Source organism: Vitis vinifera, chromosome 12 (assembly GCF_030704535.1).
Source record: "Vitis vinifera cultivar Pinot Noir 40024 chromosome 12, ASM3070453v1".
Taxonomy (NCBI): domain Eukaryota; kingdom Viridiplantae; phylum Streptophyta; class Magnoliopsida; order Vitales; family Vitaceae; genus Vitis; species Vitis vinifera.
The window spans coordinates 11,746,497-11,766,535 of NC_081816.1; the positions used below are offsets into that span (position 1 = coordinate 11,746,497).

General features: G+C 32.9%; 1 protein-coding gene across 1 annotated transcript; it reads right to left on the bottom strand.

Annotated features, from left to right (window-relative positions):
* Window positions 1-10,159: 10,159 nt before the first annotated feature.
* On the bottom strand, window positions 10,160-18,829 carry LOC100261012 (uncharacterized). Its single transcript, XM_002272669.4, has 2 exons — window positions 17,821-18,829; window positions 10,160-10,572 (listed from the first exon to the last, which is right to left on the bottom strand). Exons 1-2 carry the CDS (start codon window positions 18,599-18,601, stop codon window positions 10,226-10,228), a joined length of 1,128 nt encoding a protein of 375 aa, XP_002272705.1. The 5' UTR covers window positions 18,602-18,829; the 3' UTR covers window positions 10,160-10,225.
* Window positions 18,830-20,039: the final 1,210 nt, after the last annotated feature.

A 20,039-nucleotide genomic window follows, 5' to 3' on the forward strand; every position in this document is an offset into this window, starting at 1 on the left:
CCAATTTATGCATGCTTTATGTCGTTTCGAAGATCGGGAAGTCAACAATCCAATGCTTCAAACGGTTCGCAAATCAGAGTTGAAATGAAGAAGTTAGAGCCAATGGAAGCAGATCACTCCAAGCTGAAGGCCAATTTCGCAGCCATCTTGTTCGTCTGCGAAATTTCGCAGCCATTTTGTGTGCCTGCGAAATTCTCCTGAGTGCTTCCAGATATTTGCGACCAACGTTTTTTGATATTTTGCTTCAGATATTTGTTGTCTAAATCCCAATTCTCTCATTGTAATCCACCAATTAGATGATTCCTTAGTTGTTAAGCAAGAATACAGGGGTAAACAACCTGTTATATATTGTTTTGTAATTTTCATTTTATGGGCTGTCGGGGAACTTTCTCCAGGAGACCAACTTATGTAAATTTTACACTTAGCTAAATACAGAGTATCTTTTGCTTTCTTTTTCTCTCTACTATTTTCTATTTTCTTAGTAGCCAAACATCCTTAGAGGATGAAATCCCCAAGGATGAGAGGCTAAAACCTTTTAGTTTCTTGAAGTAATGGATGTCATGTGAAGCTCCCGTGTCAGGATGGAGATTTCCAAGCCATGAATGTAAGTAGCTGAGCGTCATAAATGTTTTCTTTCAAAGTAAAGCTTTTAATCCCTCTGACTTGCTTTGAATGGCCAATACTTGATAACCTTTTGGTCTCAGTGGATTCTTATTGTTAGATCCACTGACGATCATTAGTTATCTCCTACGAGCCATTGTATTGCAAGTCGAGGAGATGACCTATATCATTAAAAGAGCATTTATGAGGTTCAGCTACCCTTTTTGTAAGTTTTGAAGGACTAAAACTCAGTTGTTAAACACATACCGGTTCGGGAAGTAAGCATCACCTTAGTTGCTTCCCCAACTCGAGGTGAAAAGTTCCAAAATCTCCATTTTTACACAGTGAGTTAAGCATGGCTATCCAAAGCTTTGAGAAACTTCCTTTTCCATCTTTTAACCTATTTTCATGTTAGTTTAGTTTACAACACCTTCATCTTTTTATGTTTTCATCTTAACCTAATTTTTATTAAGAAAAGTTCACTCCATCCTCCGAACTTCACCAGTTAAAGTAAAAACCCTTCCCAGTGTTCGATCCTAGAGCCACTATGCTATAGTAGCTTTGCTACTTTAGTGTAAGGACATTAGGTATAAATTTTGTTGATACCCTTACATGCCAAGCTACCAAGAGTCAGGTTATCATGATCTCCATAAGCATAAGTATGACATTGCATAAGAATTCCTTGTTGTTTTATTCCAGTACACACTTCCTAATAATTTGATCAACACAATACTTGTATAAAAATTGTTCCTCCTATTAGTATGCATGCACCTTGGATAAGAAAATTCTTCTTTCTTAGGTATTCCATGTTATGATAGAGCCCTTAAAAGCATGACATGATGTAATAAATTTGGAATTCATAATTTATTTAATGATGTTCCAATTTCACTTTTATCTATCTTATTTCATGTATTATACTTTATAAGCATTCTTGCCTTCATTTTTTTGCACTGAATGTGACTTAGGTGCATTAGAAGTTGCATAAAAGATCTAAGTCAAGGGTTCCTTGAAAATAGATGACTTGTTCACAGTCAGTCCATGGGCCTAGGCAATCCATTAGAAACTATAGTGGATCACCTTCTAATTAGAGGGATTGCTAGTCTTGACAATTGGGATGGGTTTCCCACGGTGAGTGCACTAGTGTGTATGGTTGCACATTGGACATGACCTATGGTGAGTTATGAATTAACACTATCAAGTAGTCATGACTCCACCAAGCTGCTTCATTGTGTTGTCTCTCAACCTTGAGAGAATATTGAGCTTGTGCTGAAGTTAGTAGTGGCTTTGACCTGTAGGTGAGATCGTAAGCTGATTATATATTCCCTATGGATTGGGTCACTATTGATGGAAGCCGATAGCAATAGGCATTCTCAATAAAGGCACCATGATATCTATTTGAATTGACATTGAGTGTCCCCTTGGGTGATCTTAAGGAGGTGTGTTCATGGAAATTATGGTCATAGTAGTTCCTTAAGTGGAACTTGATATATGCTCTTTAAGAGCTAAGATATGTCAATTAAACACACAATAGGAGGATCTGTAACTCGAGGATGGTAGAGGTAGTCTTGAAATGCTGATAGGTTTCACCTTGTTAGACTATAGACACTAGTTCATGGGGAGACTAAACACTATGGATAGTAGGTCACGAACCCGAGCACTTGGTGTCTTATTATTATTTACATAAGATATTAGAGTTCAGTTAATTCTCTATAGTATGATGTTGAATCAACTTTATAATTGGATTCTAAGAGAGCTAGTATTCCTATGGGTCATAGTAGTCCCCACTCTGAGCTCATATACCTTGTTGGCATGGGTTATAAGGGTCAAATTGACTCTAAGTTCACTTTTCTGCATAAGGGTATTTTGGTAATTACGTAATGTTACACATGGGTAAGTGAACAAGGTTTCTAGATTGGGCTAATTGATTAATTAATAAGCCCTGTTGGGTTAATTAATCAATTATGACCCGTTTTGAGCTAGATTAAATTACCTAAGCCCTTAGTGGGCTCAAGTCACTATAGCCTAATAGGAAACCCTATAAATACCCCGTTAGGGAGTTAGGGTTCTCATAGTTTTTTCTAAAGAGTCGTCTTCCATCTCTAGAGAGAGAAAAAAAGAGTCATAGCCTCCACCCTACCTTCCACCCCCATTGGAAGTGTGTCAAGATCAAGGTTCGAGTCATCGAGCAGAAGACTTCGGGTTTACAAAACTTTTGTGATTTTGTTCTTCATTTTCACCACGTGGATTTGATTCGGTAACATCCAAATATGAGGTATGGTTTTCGTTAACTCTTTCTAAATCCCTTGAAAGTTTAAAAATGTTATTTTTCCTCTATGCATAGGGTTTAGGAAAGGTCTAGGATAGTTATGCATGTTCCTAACCTGATCCGAGCTTGGGAAACAAAGAGATCCTTGTATGCTCCATTAGGAACGAAATTATAAGGGAAGGTTAGGAACATGCATAACTATCCTAGGCTTTTTCTAAATCCTATGCACAAAAAAAAAAAAAAAAAAAAATTAAACTTTAAAGGGATTCAGAAAGTGCTAGCGAAAACCATACCTCAGATTCAGATGTTCCCAAATCAAATCCATGTGGTGATGATGAAGAACGAAATCATAAAAGTCTAGTAAACCCAAAGTGTTCTACCCGATGACTCGAACCTTGATCTTGACACACTTTCGATAGGGATGGAAGAAAAAGTGGAGGCAAGGACTCTCTCTCTCTTTGGAGATGAAAGATGGCTCTCTAGAAAAGCTATAGGAACCCTAACCCCTAAGGGGTATTTTTAGGGCTTCCTATTAGGCTTAAGTGACTTGAGCCCACTAAAGGTTTAGGTCACTTAATTTAGCCCAATATGGTTCCTAATTAATTAATTAACCTAACAAGGTCTACTAATTAATCAATTAGTCCAATCTAAATGCCTTGTTCACTTACCCTTATACAACCTTACATAATTACCAAAACACCCTTATACACAAAAGTGAACCTAGAGCCTATTCGACCCTCATAACCCATGCCAACAAGGTATATGAGCTTAGAGCATGGACCATTGGGACTCATAGGAATATTGGCTCCTTCATAATCCATTTTTGAAGTTGATTCAACATTCCATTATAGAAAATCAACTGAACTCCAATATCCTATGTAAATAACAAGGAGACACCAAGTGCTCGGGTCAATGACATGCTATCCATTATGTTTAGTCTCCCCATGAACTGGTGTCTGTAGTTTAACAAGGTGAAAGCTATCAACCTTTCAAGACGACCTCTACCATCCTTGAGTTAAAGATCCTCCTATTGTGTTTTCAATTGACATATCTTAGCTCTCAAAGAGCTTATGTCAATTTCAACTTAAGGAACTACTATGGCCATAGTTTCCATGATTACATCTCCTTGAGATCACCCAAGGGGACACACTGTCTCAATCCCAAGAGATATCATGGTGTCGCTATTGAGAATACCTATTGCTACCAATTTCCATCAACAGTAACCCAATCTAAAGGAAATGTATGATCAACTTACAATCTCACCCGTAAGTCAAAGCCACTATTAACTTCAGTACAATTTCAATATTCTCTCAAGGTTAAGATACAACACAATGAAGCAACTTGGTGAAGTCATGACTACTTGATAGCCTTAAGCCATAACTCACCATAGGTCTGGTCTAATGTGCAACCATACACACTAGTGCACTCACCATGGGGAACTCATCCCAATAGCCAAGACCAGTCATCCCTCCAATTAGGAGGTAGTGCACTATAGCCCCTAATGGGTTGCCTAGACCAATGAAGCGACTGTGAACAAGTCATCTATTTCAAATAACCCATGACATAGATCTCCCGTGCAACTCCTAATGCACCTAAGTCACGTACAATGCAAAAAATGTAGGCCAGAATGCTTATAAAATATAATGCATGGAAAAAGGATAGATAAAAGTGAGCTTAAAATTTATTAAATAAATAATAAAAACTAAGAGTTTATTACATCATGTCATACTTTTAAAGGCTCTATCCTAACAAAACCAAAACAAACCAAAAAGAACAAAAGAGAAAAATAAAAATAAAAATGGAATTTAAAAGAAAACTAAGATGAAGGTAGAGAATCAGTAAAGAGAACTTCACCAATCTTGTTATGTGGATCAAAAGGGTTAATTCTTACCAAAAAATTGACTCAATCACCTTGGCATCATCCTTGACAATGGCGTCATTTTTGATCGATTGATTTTTCATCGTTTATTGCATTAAAACACAATGTATAACCTAATTCACTATTCTAGAGTAGCTTGTACCCAATCAAAAATGATTTTAGTACAAACTACTATAGTATAGTGGTTTTTAGGTGCCATCCACTAGGATAGATTATTCTCGATAATCAAGGCTTGAATGAGGGAAAAGAAATGGTTGTGATCAAGTAAAGTTCATGATGAAAAATCAAAATAACATTGATTTCTAATTGAAAAGAACAACAAAATGTAAAACAAGAGAAAATTAATAGGAAAATTAATAGGAAAATAAATTCTCAAAGTTAGGATTTTCTAGAAAACAATTTCCGTGGTGAATAAATGTTAAGATCTATTTTCCATCAAGTTAGATTGAAAGCTTAAATTCTCATCTAAACCGATTTTAGATTGAGCTTTAAGTCTAGACCTAATTTCCATGGTGAATAGATGTTGAGATCTATTTTTCACCAAGTTAGATTCAAAACCTAAATTCTCATCTAAACCGATTTTAAATTTAGCTTTAATTTTAGACCTAATTTCTCTTCAAATTAGGTTATTTAATCCAAGAGATCAATTTAAACTATATATTGCATTCATCTAAAATCATCTTCCAATGATTCATACATTGCAACTATGTGATTTCATCAAATCTAGCTTTAAGAATTTAATGAATCTATCTAGTTTTCAATGTAATAGTCATTCAAGATCATTTGAAGAGAAATCCCTAAAATTCAAGTAATTAATCAATTGGATCAAATTACCTTTGCAATTAAAGGTCATTTCTCTAATTCATCATGAATCTTCCCTCTAAATCCTCCTTCCTCTGAGAAAAACAAGATTTAGCTACTCATGCTTGGAGATTTGGTCTCACAAGGCATGTTTGGCTAGTGAGAAAATGACAAAAAAATGAGGGAAAATAAAGAATTCTATTAAGAGAGAGAATATAGAAAATTCTACAATCTATAGTGTTCAAAAAGTTCTTTAATGAGATATTCAAGTTCCTATTTATATGCCAAAGTCAAGTGGACACTTAGAATCATCTAAAAGGTCTTCCAAAACCTTCTCCAATTAGAAATCTAGAGTTTAATAGCAAAATAATAATTTCGCACAAGCTCAGCCATTTCACACAAAGAGAATCAATTTTGCATGGACGTGCGAAATTAGTGGAGCAACAACAGTAGCAATAGTTTTCTGGACCATTTCGCATGATCATCTAAAATCAAATTAGGCACCCTCCTTATATTGCAATCAATTTTCCTCATCTAGTCCATTTCACACAATCATGCGAATTTTTCAGATGATCATGCGAATCTGCAATATTTTTGTCACACCCCCGTTTTTGTTTTTTTTTTTTTTTTTTTCAAACATAACAGTTGATACTCAAATATTGTATAAGTGCTTTAAAAAATATGGGGATATAAAAATTTAAATGTTGAGTTCCTGTTTGATTTTATGCAAAAAGAGAATATGCAAAACCTGTTATAAAATTTACATCTTGTATTAAACTTTGTAACTATTAGTTAACAAAATATGTTTTGTTTCACAAAAGAAACTTGTACTACATTAATTTACATATACCAAAACCCCATGGTTCATTATAGGTAGCCCATACTACAAGTGTACCCTACAAATATATATATTACATCATTCCAAGCATTATTTCCTACATAGGTCTTTTGACCTGCATCTAAAGGTGGATGGGATAGGGTGAGTTCACAACTCAGTAGGAAAGTTTATAACCATCTTAAACATACCCTTAAAAACCTTGAATTAAACACGTAATAGCATGCATGATAAACATTTTATAACCATTAACAAATATGTAATCATGTCAAACATGTATGCACGTGTTTGTTGGTTTCATCTTTGCTTTTCCTCATCCATCTTTTCCCAACTGATAAACTGCTAACCCCCACCAATCTTCACATCAGATATTAATGCTCCACAAGATACTTGGTCAATATTATAATGACTATTCTGGGACATCACCCAAGAGTAAGGCATACCCTCTGTCTTTTGGGACTCATACCCAGGGGCAGGACCAACCCCGTGTCTTTAGGGACTAAAACCCAGGGGCAAGACTAACCCCATACACCCACATCAGAGTGTCTTCCTCGAGGGCTTTAGGGACTTTCACCCAAGGACCCACAGTCCCACATAAATAATATATCAAAGGATAATGCCTGTAGCATCACAAAAACACTTCCCACCAATCAATTCTATGAATATCATATGTGATTATTCCATATCCTTCTTGCAATGCAACCACACCATAAACCATTTCCACAACACAAAACCATGAATCTTGATACCAATATACGTTCCAATATCAATGTAACATTTCAACTTAATAAACCGAGATGCAATGACACATTAAAACATTTTATGAAATCATAGAAATGACATGAAATTTCCAATAAATGTTTCAAGGAAAGAAATCAGATACACCATGGGATAGCATAAAATTCCCTACCTCACACGGACTTTCCCTCTATGATTCTTCTATGTAGACAATATTTACCTATTACAAGGAATTGAAATAAAACACATAATTTAGACTTCCTAACAATGAAAATTTATACAACTTACTGTTGTTAATTTTTTAATTGTAATATTCTCTAATCTACATGCCTACAGGTTTTCAAATCAAATTTGAATTGAATTAAACAATATTTACAATGCATATTAATATTCCCTAATTAATTACCAAACACTAATTGTTTTGATTTTCTTAAAACCTAACCCATTAACAAATCCCAAGTGTCCAAATAACCTAATTAATCACATGTTTACTAATCTATTTTTCAAGTAAACCAAATTAAACAAAGATTTATGTTGATCTTACCATTAATAAAATACTTAAGCTAAAATACTTTAATCCTTAATTAATTGTGATTTTTAACTAAAACATGTTTATAGCTAATTACACTCAACTTTTACACAAATTTTACTGTTAATTTGTTTCAACATACCATTAGGAACCAAAATAAAACAAAATTACTAAATTAAACAACTTGCTTACCTCAAATCTACACTTTCTCTCTCTAGATCCTCTCTCTAACCCAAGCTGCTATAGGTGAAATGGTGCAAAAAGAGCTACAAGCCCTTATAAAGGGCTCTCCATGCAACCAAGTAGGAGGTGGTAGGCCACATGGCTGCCACCAACCCCAACTTCCCAATTTTGCACTTTAGTCCTTCAAGTTATCAAAAATTAAACCCATAATTACCCATTAGTCCTTTAGGTTTTCATAACTATAATCAGTCCTTGAGAACCTAAAAGCATGGTTAAATCATTAATTAATCCCACTTAACCTTAATCAAAGTTTAATTCATAATTAAATAGGATTAACACTAAACTAGTTTTAACATCTAATTAAGCACGTTTAAAGTTAAGTACTAAGATAATCATTATTGCCTATTTAATTCATTAGTGCTATTACAATTTTATTTTTGAGCTCCTTTTGATCATTTCTTCCATTTTCTTCTTTTTACTCCACCTTAACTACCTCCAAATTAGCTTCAAATCCTGATCCAATTACATTGCTTCTTCCTCATCATCTACATTATTTGCCATCTTCAATTCCATTTCTCTCTTTTGTCACTCAACGCACAAAAAATCATCTTGAAATGGCTCCAAAACTTCACAAAAATCATTAGTATCTCTTTCAAGGGCAACAATGTATTAATTGGACATATTAGGCATAATTACTACTCAAATGGTATGAAATTCATGAGAATTATTATTTAAAATGTGTTGTTTTTTAGTAGTAATCATATATCTAAGAAAAGCATAAATACTAGATCAATAAGGTAAACGATATCATACTTGCATTAACCATTATCATGGGAATGATCACTTGTAGTCATCTAAAAAGTATGCATCTTAGCTTAATGTTTCCTATATCTTCAAGTTAGTCCTCGAGCCATAAACATCTTATTAAGAAGTGAGGATTGTGTGTGAGAGTGGTGATTTCAGTAGATTCATATGGTTGGTGGACTTTTAGTTTTTTTGTTTTATTAAGTCCTATTTTTATAGTTGCTTTCACACAACTTTATATCTACCTCCATTTTTTATAGTACCACTTCCATCTTCGATCACCCATTTTCTTTCAACCTTCTTGATTCTCCTTTTGAGCCTTATGGAGACAATACCAATACTTATTAGGTTACTACAGATTTGAAGTCCTTATGCTTATTGACACAACATCACATAGCAAATCATTCTATCTAACCATAACAAGGAAGCACTTATGAATATCCAATCTTAGTCTAAATGGATTTGTAATAAGCAATCAACACAATGACACTAGTATATGTGCAAAATCAACGACACATATTATCCTTAATCTCTATAGATGCAAAAACTATATAGATCTATCAAGTTAAAAACAAAAACAAAAAAAAACACTAAATATGAAAGAAGTTTACATAGTTTTACTTATTCCAAAAGCTACTACCCCACAAAACTTATACCTAACACATATTCTTTACATCCATGATGAAATATACCATCATGCTCCTTAGTGGATCAACTAATTATTGAGGCTCAATGGCTTGAATCTTCAACCTTTTTCTTTCCTCATCAAAAGCACTTTTAAAATTTCTTAGTAAAAACTTTGATTTTTTTTTTTAGAATTTAGGAACCAAAGTAGAATAATGGATGCCCTATGGATTTTCAAGGTTTTCTTTTTTATCTCTCCAAATGAGATTTTTTAGTCTAGTTTCTATACCATTGGATTTTTAACCATTCTATTCAAAGAGAAAGCTTTTTTTATAAAATTAGAAAATTTTCTGTACTTTTCAAAAGAAATAATGGAACTAAATAGTTATGAGTTGCTTGGCATACTTTATGGTGGCCTTTGAGTACCCTAGGGTGCATGTGCATCTCCTATTGGAGGTTCGAGGGTTCAATGTCAATTTCTTTGTTTTGCATGCTTTTGTCAACCCTACTGCTCCCATACACTTTCAAATATCCATTGCTTGTTTATCATTCCTAATTACAACTTAAATATGAATTTTATAATGTCATTATCTTATCCTAAATTAAAACTCAAAACATACTTAACTAAGTTTCAATTTCAATACCTTTAACTCAAACATGTCACATATAAGTGTAAGAGTTAGTAAAGTAATTTTGAACCAATGATTTTTAGAGCAAAATTGTCAACCTAAATTATTGCATTAATAAGTGACTTTCACAATGCTCTATATTTGAGCTTAACTACCATTCAGGGAAAGTTCAATTACTAAAATATTCATTATCTACTAAAAATAAGGAACAACCATATGAGTGGTTTTAATTATATCTATATCTATATATATATAAAGAGAGAGAGAGAGAGAGATGCATCATTGTTTACTTAATTAATAAAGAACTTACATCATTTTTAATAAACCTTTATTAGTTTCAATGAAGGGGTATAAGTTTGCGAGAAGTAGTGCACCATCGAGTATAGGAAGCAAGGAGGTTAGGCCAATCAGAGGAAGGGCAATATGTGAAGTGGTGGAGCCACAAAGATAACACTTTCTCTTGCTCTTCTTCTTGCTCCAACATCTCTATAATCTCCTCCAATACTTTTTCAAGCTCTGCTCTTTCACTGATGCTCAACACTGGTGTATCAGTGCCATTGCTCCCTCGACATAATAATGGAAGCCAAGACATTAGCATCTTCATGTTTGTTTGCCTTCGTTGCTCTTTCTTGATGTTCTCCTCTTCTTCTCTTCCCATTTCTTTTGCTTGCTTGAACAAATGTGCTACAATTAAAAAATGAATAGATAAATTTAGTTATAGTAAATTGAATTTAACCTTTAACACCAACTCCATGATAAATAAATAAAAAAGGTAATGTTTTTCTCATTAAGAAAAAAACAATGAATTCAAATTAAACAAAAATAACATGGTGGGAAGTTAAGTTATGACAAGCACCAGTATCTCGTGTATGATATAAATGTTGAAGAAAACACTCTTTAATCAACAACTGAATGAGGTGGTCATATGCAAAGGTTTTTTTCTTCCATATTCTACAACCATATAAATAAAATTTTAGAAACATTTTATTAAAAAGGATGAAACAATACCCAGATTCGGAGAAAAAAATCCATGCATTGAAAATTGCACATATAAATATATTTTAACATTTTTACCCTTAAACTTTTTATACAAAAAGTGTTTGATAAGCGATGGAAATAAAAAATTGGTGAATGGTATTTTATTCAAAAAAAAAAAAGTTATATTTTCTGCTTTCAAAAAAAGGAACTCATTCTTCCAAAATCTTGTTTTAGTGGTCCTTTAAATCAAATAATCCAAATTTTTACTTATTTTCTAGATTAAACTAAATAAGGTTTTTATCATATCTTTTACTTCATCATGCAGAAATGCACAAATATTTAATGGCACCAACATCTTAGCAATCCTTTTTAAATAAGTTTTTTTATCCTTTTCTCATTCCTCTTTAGGAATTTGGCATCCTTAGCTTGAGGTTCTTTGAAACTTTCAGATTATTTCTCTTATGTTACAAAATTACTATTTGGTTTGGGTTGGTTTAAAGCCAATTTGACATTTCTTCCTTCATAGCCACAAATAATTTTGTAAATAGACAACATGTGTAGCCTAACAATTTCATGATGTTTTTTACTATGAACCTTAAAGCAGTATTACCAACTAAAGTTCTAAGACAAGTTTTTGATACGACGATAAGGGAACCTTTGGGCTCCTTGTTTGTTCAAAATTTCATAAGAAAGTTTGTTTTTTGTTCATTACGATCATAGGCTCCTTGTTTGTGGTTTTTTTAGAGATCAAATGAGGTATGGCGTATTTCCAAATAGGATGTCTCTTTAAAACTAAAAATATATGTTTGTGCATGAATCTCAACTATTTCAATTATTCTAATTCATCATTTGGAACTAGAAGAAAACTATTTGGAGGAATATTCATGTTGCATAATATCTTCAATGTCAAGATTTACATACAAATGAATGTGGCATGGAAAAGTAGGATGACAATTACAATGTTCATGTTAAATAAACCAAATCCTTATTGAATTTTATTGTTTTAGATGCAATCCTCAATGGATTTTATTTATTTATTTTGTTACAAGGGGCTAGTGCATGCTCTATAGTAATCCCCCATACCCACTATTATTCAAGTGTTGTCCTAGTGTGAAAAGTTCTTAATATTGGTTAAAGTACTTGTTTCTCCAATAGATTAACCCATATCATAGTAGCTTGTAGGAAACCTTAAGTCTTTACCTAATTTAATGTGTGAATTATATGTCATTATGAAGTGATTATTAATATGCTAATACAATCGTTCCATGAAAATTTCATCTCTCACTTTATAAATATAAGACAAAGAGGAAACTAGAGAAGCTTTCATAAATATAGAACTAAAGTAAAAAAATTAACAATGTAAGAAGATTTAAAGACTTCGAGCAAATAAGTGAGGAAAATATGAGTTCATGAATGTCATGTCAATAAGTTTAGCAACACTATAGAACTTGTGGGGGGAAGTTATCCTCCATTTAAATTCAAAATAGGAAGGCCTACAAGAAAACTTAAAAAACACCATACAAGTTATGGAAGGGTCATATAGCCAATATAGCCTCAAAAGTATGGAAGTCCCTTGGAAAGATTCTCTTACCTAAGCCTAGGAAATGAAAACTAGGTCATAAACCTTTGATGTGATATTCATGTGATATTTTGAAAATAATGCAATATATAGATTCTTAGTCATCAAATCAAATAGTAACCTAGTGGAAATGAACACCAATAGAAACAAAATATAATGATTTTATAGAGGTTATCTATTTTATCAAAACTAATGGAGAAGATCAACTTTGGAAATCAATTAAAAATGAATCTAATGAAACATTATGAAAAATTGAATTAAAAAGTAAATGAGATAGGAAAGAAATAAACTTTGGAAACGATTTCTATACTTTCTTAATAGATAAGGACCGTAAAACCTATAAAGAAGCAGTGTCTATTCTTGATGCACTCTTTTGGAAAGAGGGCATGATAATGAAATCGAATCAATCTTGTCTAACCATACTTGGGAAGTGGTGCATATACCTCCTAGTTCAAACATAGTAGGTTGCAAATGGATATTAAAACGAGATTAAAACCAAATGGGATAATAGAAAAGTTTAAGGCATGGGTGGTTGCCAAAAGATATAAACAAAAGAAATATATATAGAGTATTGTTAGTTTTAGATTTCATTCATAAACTATGAAAGCTATTAATACACTAGATGGATGTTAAAACTAGGGTCTCAAATAATGAATTAAAAGAGGAAATCTATATGAATTAATTTACGGGTTATGTTATGTGGTTCTTGGTGAGGAGCAAAAGGTGTGTAAGCTAGTTAAGTCCATATATATATATATATATATTAAAATGGAACCTAAATAGCGACACAAAAAGTTTGATCACGTGTTAGTATCTAATGGATTTTCCATTATTGATGATGATATCTACAACAAACTTAGGGATAACACATGTCATCATTTGCTTGTATGTATGAGATGTTGATTCTTGAAACTAGCATAGAGGTCATCTATAAGAATAAGAGATTCCAATAGTCTAACTTTCACATGAAGGATTTAAGCGAGGGGGAAGGGGGTGGTGGTGATTCTAAGGATCAAGATAACTAAAACACATAATGGGTTTAAACTTTGTCAAGAGTTCAATGTTGAAAAATCCTAAGGAAGCTTGAACACTTTGACAATAAAATAAGTCTATTTCAACTCCTTATGATCCCAACTCATAATTGAAAAAGAAAAAGAGAACATAGTATTTCCCAAGTAGAGTATGCTCAAATCATTGGATATCTAGTGTACTTAACAACTATACCAGACCTAACATTACCTATATGGTGATTAGATTGAGTCAATTCACCTAGAGTTCTAATTATGACCATTAGAATGTCATCTACAATGTAATTAAGCACTTGAGAGGAACTATTAACCATGGTCTAGGTATAGTAAAATTTCAAATATATTCAAAGGGTATAATGATATTTATTAGACCTTTTCTTCAAAGGAGAAGATATCCACTAATGGGTATGTCCTTACCCTTTGAGGATGAGTAGCTTCTTAGAAGTCTCTAATAGTCAAGCTACAAAAGCCAAGGCTAAGGACAAGATATTTAATTGAAAGAACAATATGCTTACAATACAACATTGGATTTTTTTAGATTAAAGTTAAATTTTGTTATCTTCTAAATAAACTACTACGTGGGAAATTAGCGGTAAAAACATCAAGTGGGGTGAAGTTTATGCCTAATACATAAGTCAAGAGTGATAGTAATCCAACCAACATCAATGGAGCTCATAGGAAGTAGGTTCATATAAGTGATAACAAGACATTTATTGACTATGAAATATTGTATCAGTTACTTATATTTGAGAGCTCATCCTTAAGTTGTGGGTGAAACATAATTTATAAAGTTTGAGGTTAATTACATACTCTTAATGAATGTCATATCCCTTATGGGTGCTATACATAATTGTAAGACACACATGACAGATTCACCAATGTGAGAGCGGAAGTGGGGCTACTTTTTATAAAAACTTAGGTAGGTTCTTTAGAGCTTTCTAGAAAAAAAATATGGATAATAGGTTCTCTATCTCATATAAAGAAATACCCATTCATAGAAAATTTAATTTTCACTAGATTTCTATGAGTCACAACCAAATTACCCTACAACTAGTTAATATCCCAAGGGCACCAATTCTAATGCATTAGATTCTCGTATATTGTTCCTTTAGTTATCCTCTATTATTTCTTTCACTCATGTACACTACGGGGGGTCATTAGAAAAGTGCATGCATATAGTTTTTTTTTTCCTTTTTTTTTTTTTTGGACACAAAAAGTACCATATTTGTTGACCAAATTTAAGACTTGATTCTCATTTTGATTACCAAGCAATTCCTTAGTAGGCTCAATCAAATAATCATTGCCTCCTTGATTGGCTTAATCAATTAGATGTAGACTAAAATCAATCTCCTTCTCATGATTTATCAATTATGCCTTAATAGACTTAATCAAATAATAATCCTCTTTGATTGCTCAATTAATTAGTCATTTGATTGAAATCAATCAACTAATTGATTATAGAAACCATGTGTTCTATCATGCCTTCTACTTATTTGAGCCACTCCAAAGAACCTATAAATAAAGGTATAGTTTGTCCCTCTCATCATCCCATCTTAAATCTTTTCTCCCTTCTTTTATCTTTCTCTAAAGCCTTGTGAGTTCTCTTTTCCTTCTACCTTAGAGAGGATTTATTCCTTTCTTCTACCATTTTTCTTAAATCCTTAAAGGAGCAAAACATCAAGACTTGTCATCTCTATTCATTGAGAAGTGTACCTCTATAAGCAATATTAGTTGCCAAAGTCTAGAGGAAGAATGCTTGCTACTATTCTATTGAACCAATATACAATCTTAAAAGAGGGTATAACTACTTTAGGAAATTTCCCTATCACATCTCAATCAAAATTTAATGTCATCTACATTTTATTTTCATAAATCTCTAGTTTGTATTTGTGCATATATATATTTTCCAAGAATATGTAATTAATATGTTAATAAGTACCTCAATATCCAAACAAATAGGATTTCACAATGGGTTTAAGTCAATGACTAGAAAACGTCCTTTTCTTAATCTTTACTTGCATAAAAATTCAAGAACTAAATGCCTTGGTTATGTTCTCTCATTAACATGTAACATCTAGCACCTATGCATATGGATACTTGTAAGTACATTATTAGACACCACTTGTTTACACCTCAATTGTGAGGTAGTGAGGTGTAAACTTCAATTTAAGTGTAACAATTTTGCATATCCTAATATTTGATGCACTAGTTTGGCACTTTAAGCATTTAAAGCAATGACTTATGAAGATTCAAGTATACTTGCTAATAATTATCATGGTTCTGTAGTGTCTAATATCACTTGTAGCCTATTGTGGTTGAACAAATAGAGATAATATTTTATTTTCATTTGATAATTAGTATACTACATATGACATGTATTTTGGGAAATACGCCTACGATTTTGATGTTTCTTTCAACCTTGATTTGATTTTGACTACATTTACCAAAATAACCTATCTTGGTTATGACTTTTTGAGACATTGGTTGTGCACTTCGATTATATAGTGAGAAATTTGGGAAGATTGAGGTGTGCTTATAGAAATAATTTTTTTTTATAACAAAAATACAATATGTAAATTGTAAATCTACTTTAATTAGCTCATGATTAATTGAAATGTTCCCTTCCCATTTGAAAAAAAAATAGACTGCAAGTTTGATCATTAAAGGTTAATATTTCCATAACTAAGAGTGTTGCAAAGTGTCTCAAATTCTCAAAGAATAGATTCCTTTTCTCAAAGAGTATTATATAAAATAGTTCCTATATTCTTATCTTATTATAATATTAGTTTTTTTATAGGTTAAGGAAAATTAATAGGAATATCTCTATAAATATTTTAGGTTATGAGGGAAAGAGTTTTAAGATAGATATAGGCTTATGAATATTATATATGGTAAATAAAGACTTGAGAAAAAATAAGAGACACTCAATGGAGTGAGGGAACTCATGGTTCAGGGTATAGGTATATGGAGTATGGAAACACCATGAGTAGAGAAGTATGGGAAGTTTTGGGATCCAATCGTTGTATTTAGTTTTTGTTCTCTATAACATTATCTATTATATAGTGGAATAATTTCTATCATCTATAGATGTAGGTATGGCTAATCAAACGACATTAAAACCTCATGTATATTTTATGTGTGGTTAGTTTTATCTTTGTGCTCTTACATTAACATGTTTGTGTTGAAGCTTTCATTGTCACAACAATTTGATATCAAAGCTTTGGTTGAAGATTTTTGGAAGAGTCAAAGAAAACAAAGTATAATAAATTATTATAAAAGGAATTTTGATTGAAAGTGGAATAAGTTCTCCTGAATTGGAATGTGATACAAGAAACATGTTTTCATTATTAAGAATAAGTGTGATTCCTCTTATACACTTATTAGATCTTGAAGGTCAAAACAATGAATTATTTGAATGATTTAAATTTACAACATATGAGGGGATCATGACACACTATAATACCATGGTGCAAGATAGGAACTATGATATAGGAGGAGAGTGTGACACACAAGGAAGTTGTGTGAAGTAAGGATTTAGTTAAGACAAGTTTCCTCAAAGTGTGCATCATACAAAAATGGAAGATTGAATTAATGGAATTTGATTCAAAATAGAGATTGTTAGAAAACGTATTAAATTTCTAATTGATATATGTTTATATATATATATATATAGAATATGTTTTATATTCATGTATAACTATAATCTTGAATTTCCTTATAGAATAAAGAAAGTTATTAAAAATATTTTTATAAATATCAAATCTTATAAGGGAGAAAAGGTTATGAGATGAAGATGAGATAGTAAAGGCTATGCACGGTGGATAGAGATCAGAAAATGAATAAGAGACACCTGGTAGAGTGATTAGGCTCATGATCAAGAGTGTAGAAATGAGAAGTGGGTGAACCATATTAAAATCTCGTGTATTTTTATGTGTGATTGGCTTTATAATATTGAAATGTGCTATTTTTTTATAAATATCAAAAAGCTTCACTAAATTAGATGATGTCGGGTATATATCTTGAAATATTTGCATCCTTATACTTTGGTATGATTGATTTGTACCCTAATTTGATATCTTAAATCTTATTATATACATTCAATAACCCTAGAGTTTAATACCTATCATTATATTACCTTGAAAATTTTCGTCCTATTGTGATTTAAGAAGTCATAGCAAATTTGTCCTAGGAGTTTCGACACATGCGGACCTTTTGATTGTGGCCAACTAATTGGCACTATTCAAATAGGAGTGAGTTTGCAATGGTGAAAAATGCAGCCGCGGCACAGAGGATAAAATCCAATTTTCAAAATATCCTCCTCAACCATAGAATTGTAAAACTGCGTACCTGAGACCTTGACTAACGAGCCCTGTAGTCGCGCCTCAGCTGAGAGCGCGAGCCAAGCCAGATTAGAAGCCGATGCCCACAAACAGACCGCCTCCTCACCACTCCCACTAGCCTCCATCTTCTGCGCCAACCAAAGCAGCTCAGCCGCCAGCTTCTCAGCTGAACTTCCTTTCCGGCTCACCTCTTCCCTCCTCCACCCAACCCTACTCCACGCCACATCACCAGCCGACCTAACCGCCCTAAAAACCCGGTTCAACCCGTAGTCCACTCGTCCACACCCATCCGCTGCCCCACCACGCTGCTCCGCCATGGCGGCTTCAAGCTGATTAAGCGTCCTCGCAAACGAAGCCGACAGGACCGTCCGGTTGACTTCGCGGAGAGCCTCCAAACCCTCCTGGAGGTTCTCATCGATGAGCCTCTCCGCTAAGGATCGAACAACTTCGTACTTGCGGGAGCTGACGGGGATATCGCTGACGATGGACAGCACCTGAGAAAGTGCTCGAGCGATCCCAGAGTCGCCACCGCCGCCAGCTGCGGTGGCCGCCACGTAGCTTTGATCAGTTTTTGGAGCTTTGGAGGTGCGGTTTTGAGGAAAAAGAGAAGGGAGGAGATGCAGGAAGAAGAGGAAGGTGGAGATGAGGAAGGAACGGAGAAATTCCAGGAATTTACACTTTCTGGCTAAGTTTAATAAAGACTGGTCCGCGTAGATGAAGATCGATGTGAAGAGGTTTCGGAGAAGTAGAGGAGCTAAGGTGGCCGTAGCACCGGCGGAGGCGGCCATTTGATTTTACTCTGCAATTGGGTTGTGTTTCGGAAGAGGAAAAGCAAAAGTTGAATAGTCAATAAATGAGATGCGTGGTGGTCATGAAAACATAATGAATGGTGGATTTCGTGTGTGAGACTTTGGACCGGAATGAGATGCGCGGTGGCGGTGGTCATGGAACATGATGAATGGTGGATTTCGTGTTTGACACTTACAAAGGATTTCGAGATATATATATATATTCACTAGATAACTTTAATTGAATTTTCATGTTGACTTTTATAAGCCCAACTTCTATATTTAAATTCAAATTGTCTCTTTAAAAAATCATTTCTAATTAATATTATAAAAATATCCTAATTTTGAAAATAGTTTCAAAACTATCATTTTTAAATAAATATATATATTTTTTAAAAATTGTTGTATTTTTTTTTTTTCCAAAAGTCTGCTTTTACGACTTAGGACATGCACAAAATTATGAAAACATTGTCCAATATGTGAGCTACCTGTACTATTCTACAAATATTGAATTAAAATTTTCTTTTAAATTTTATATTTTATATTTCAAAAGAATGCTACCAAAACATAATTTATTTTATAAAAAATATCATTAGTTCTATAAAGTAAGGAGTTTGTTACAAAACTCTATTAGGGTGGATGATCATATGATTTTTGGTATGTCTCAAATGTTGTAAATCTCTTCCTAATAGGAAACCTACTAATAGAATGAATGAATTATCTCACCCTTTCAAATTTCTTTCTTCTTTCATTTCTTCATATTTTACACATGTTGTTAGCACAAGCCAAGATCAAGTAGAATAGTAAGAAGACCTATTAATTATGTCAAATTTCATAAGAACTCTCTTATCAAATTGCATGATAAGGTGCATTATAACATTATTTGTTTTATTTTCTATAATGGTCGATTTTTTATGTTATTAAGATATCATTCTATTTATTCATAGCCTAAAGCTACATAAAAGAAAAAAAAAAGTTTGTAAATTAATAAATGTTAAAACTCATGTTGTCGTAAGTTATATCTAATTATTTATGATGACCCAAACTCGAGGGTTAGGACACCATGGTCATTTCACATGTGAAGCTCAAAGATTGGACAAGAAAGTGACGCAACAAGTTGGAGCAATTAGAAGCATCCTAATCACAAAATTTGTCTAAAATAGTAACTAAGTTAACAAAAAGACTTAACTAGAAATTATCTTTTCCAAAAAAAAAAAATCCATAAATCAAATTTTGACAAATACCCCCAAAGTAATAGCAAAATAAACAACTAGCAAAAAAAAAATTCAATTAAACTAGTCTTATGGCTGAAGAAATAAAGGGACTTCTTAAACCCTTCCTACCCTTGTAACTCCTTTCCAAAATTAAGTGTACCTAAAAACATTTAATGAAAATAGTAAACTTGAAGCCCAATTAGGGGTACACATCAAGTATATTT

Excerpts from the sequence above, each read along its gene's own strand:
- LOC100261012 (XM_002272669.4), bottom strand. The coding sequence starts at position 18,601 with ATGGCCGCCTCCGCCGGTGCTACGGCCACCTTAGCTCCTCTACTTCTC. Across the intron at positions 10,573-17,820 it reads CTCGTTAGTCAAGGTCTCAG|CACATTTGTTCAAGCAAGCA; the intron begins GTACGCAGTTTT and ends TTTTAATTGTAG.